General features: G+C 53.3%; 1 protein-coding gene across 1 annotated transcript in view; it reads left to right on the forward strand.

Annotated features, from left to right (window-relative positions):
* The first annotated feature begins 1,610 nt into the window (after positions 1-1,610).
* C16H19orf81 (chromosome 16 C19orf81 homolog) overlaps positions 1,611-2,707 on the forward strand; it is a 7,571-nt gene continuing 6,474 nt past the window's right edge. The window contains exon 1 of the mRNA XM_031019036.2: positions 1,611-1,677. Within this exon, the coding sequence (XP_030874896.2) occupies positions 1,611-1,677 (67 nt within the window). The remainder of the gene's footprint in view (positions 1,678-2,707) is intronic.

Consider the following 2,707-nt stretch of genomic DNA (forward strand, 5'->3'; position numbering starts at 1 on the left):
AGGAAAGAAAGAAATGAGGGTGCCAAAAGGGAGTCAGGGCCACAGAGGAACTGAGGATGAAACTGAGTCTATTTAAGTGAGGACTGTTTTAATTGCCAATTACAGAGATTCAAATGACCGAGGCATAGGAGGGAATTAATTGGGTAGAGGAAGGCTTCAGGCATGGCTGGATCCAGGTATCCCAATCATCATCAGCAGTCTGTCTGCATCTTTGGTCTTTGCTTTCCTCATGTTGTATTTGCTTTGGGGCATGTTCTCTCCCCATATGGTTATAAGAGCTCCCAGAAGCTCCAACCTAGACTCCGACTAGCCTGGCAAGCTTAGCAGAAAAAGAAAGATCCTCTCTTATAACAGGTCCAGCAAAATTCCAGGCGTGGACTCTGTGTCCTAGATTGATTTTTAAGCTCACCCCTGAAGAAATCACTCAGAAAATCAAGGTGCTACTACCTAGAAAGCAGAGAGCCTGTGCTTGTCAAGTCAAGGCAGAGACCATCTTGAAGGGGAGAGTAGAGTACTAGAGATATAGGTAATAGGGACAGAGAGGGGAGGACAGACAGAATAACTAAGAAAGTCCAGCTTCTTCTCCCACACTTCCTGCTGAGAGTTCTGCAGACACAAAGAAAGACATGCCTAAGGAACAGCTGTGTGGCATAACCCCTTCACTCCTGCCCTTGGGCCCAGGAGCCCCCAGACCGTCCACATCCACCTCTGGATCCAGGAATCCAGTCTCCCACTCCCTCCTCCCTTAGACCCAGAGGTCCAGGATCCCAGCTCCCTCCTCCCTCAGACCCAGGAGTTGGAGCCCCCAGCCCCTCCCCCTCCCTCTGGAGGTACCATGGCAACCAGGCCCCCTGCCCACCTTTCCCTCCCGCATACAGAATCCAGTTTCTGTTTGAATCTAGCCTGTGTCTAACCAGTTCCTGCGTGAGACAGGGATGAGCGGAGGGCAAGTGGGACCGGAAAGGGGATGACAGAGGGCAGGGGAGCCAGTTATGAGAAGAGAGGAGGAGAAAGATGGGAAAAGGAGACTGGGGAGAGGTGGGGAGAGAAGTAGGGAGACAGAGAGAGGGTGGTAGGCTTGGAGAGAGGCAGAACGCTATGAAGAGAAGGAGGGACGGAGGGCTGGGGAAATGTTGGGGAAACTAGGGGAGAAGGAGACTGGGGGGATGGAGGGGGAGAGGGGGAGAACAATGGGGAGGAAGAGGGCAGAGAAATCAAGGGAAAGAGTGGAGGAGAGATGGGGAGAAATCAGGGGGAAAAGATGGGGAGAGAGGGGAAGGGGGGCAGAGAGATGGGGAGAGAAGGAGGATGAGAGAGGGACAGAGGCAGGGAGAGGCAGAGAGTTGAGGAGACAGGGAGAGATGGAGGAAGAAGCAGGAAAGGGGCAAAGAAGGAATCGGGGCACAGAGGAATTGGAACTCACTGGGTTCCCAGAGGTTAGGGGAACCCGGATTCCTATGTGGTCTCAACCTTACAGTTCTTCCTTATTTTACCCCCGGGGCTTCAAAGAGGAGGAGGAGACGGCAGCGGGGAGAAGGAGCTGGGATGGGTGGCTCAGTCAGGGCTCTTCTCCCCATCCTCCTGAGACATCCCCCACCCACCTTCCCAGGATGCAACAAGAGGTGGAGACCCTGTGCTCCTCCACCATGGGCAACCCCAGCATGCTCAGGGAGGCAGGTATTGAGCAGTGTGTGTGTGTGTGTGTGTGTGTGTGTGTGTGTATTGGGGGAGGAGGCGCTTCATTCATGCCCAGTGTGGTAACCCTGGCTTGCAGTATGGCCTTAAACTAGTCCCTGACCTACCAGAAAGCCACCCCAGACTCTGACTTTGACCAGATTCCTGGGCAGCACCCTTTGGACCTCAAACTACATTTCTCACGAGACTTTGCAGTTCCCTGGCCAGTGGTCTGGACCAAGAACTATATTTCCCATGAGCCTCTGGGGCCTTCACAACTCTTTCCAGGCTACTGTCTCCCTAGGTGCCCTGCCCTCGTCCCTCACATTCTCCTTTTCTCCCACACTGAGCTCAACAGCTTCCCCAAAAGCCACTCCTCCTCCCTGCTTCCCATCTTCAATGGTCCCACTACCAACCTGATCACTGGGCTAGACCCCAGGTACTGGCCCTCCCCTCCCATTTCCTTCCACAGCCATCAACCCCATCTTCCTGCCCACTCCCTTTGTCCTCTGTCTGTCTCTCCATCCCCACAGCCCCAGCTCAGGTCTTGTCCTCTTCCACGTGGATGCTTTCTCTCCCTAACTCCCGGTCCAGTTTTTCCCCTCAAGCGCATTCCCCACTTGGCTCCTGAGGGGTCTTCTGACCACCAACACTGACTCTGTCTGTCCTCTGCTTACACCCTCCTTCCTTCTCCATTACTTCCAGGATAGAGTCCCAGCCCCTCAGCCTCAGACCCCGTGTGGTCTGCCACCTCACGTTCCAGGGCTCCCTACCTGCACTCTACTTCAGTAGGGTCATTCATTCATTCATTCATTTACTCAATCAGCATTTATTGAGTAGCATCTTGGTGAGGATGCATTTGGCTAGCATGTAATAGAAATTGGACTTAGTGCAGTATAAAGAATAGGAGAAACGTTATCACCCAAAAAGAAGCCCAGAAGTGGGGCGTGGTTTGGGTTTGGTTGAGGACCCAGCTTTTATTTCGCTGCCTTTTGGCCTGGGATGTGTCTCCTTTGCACACCAGCTTGCTTAC

Source organism: Leptonychotes weddellii, chromosome 16 (assembly GCF_054177405.1).
Source record: "Leptonychotes weddellii isolate Sample4059 chromosome 16, ASM5417740v2, whole genome shotgun sequence".
Lineage (NCBI taxonomy): Eukaryota > Metazoa > Chordata > Mammalia > Carnivora > Phocidae > Leptonychotes > Leptonychotes weddellii.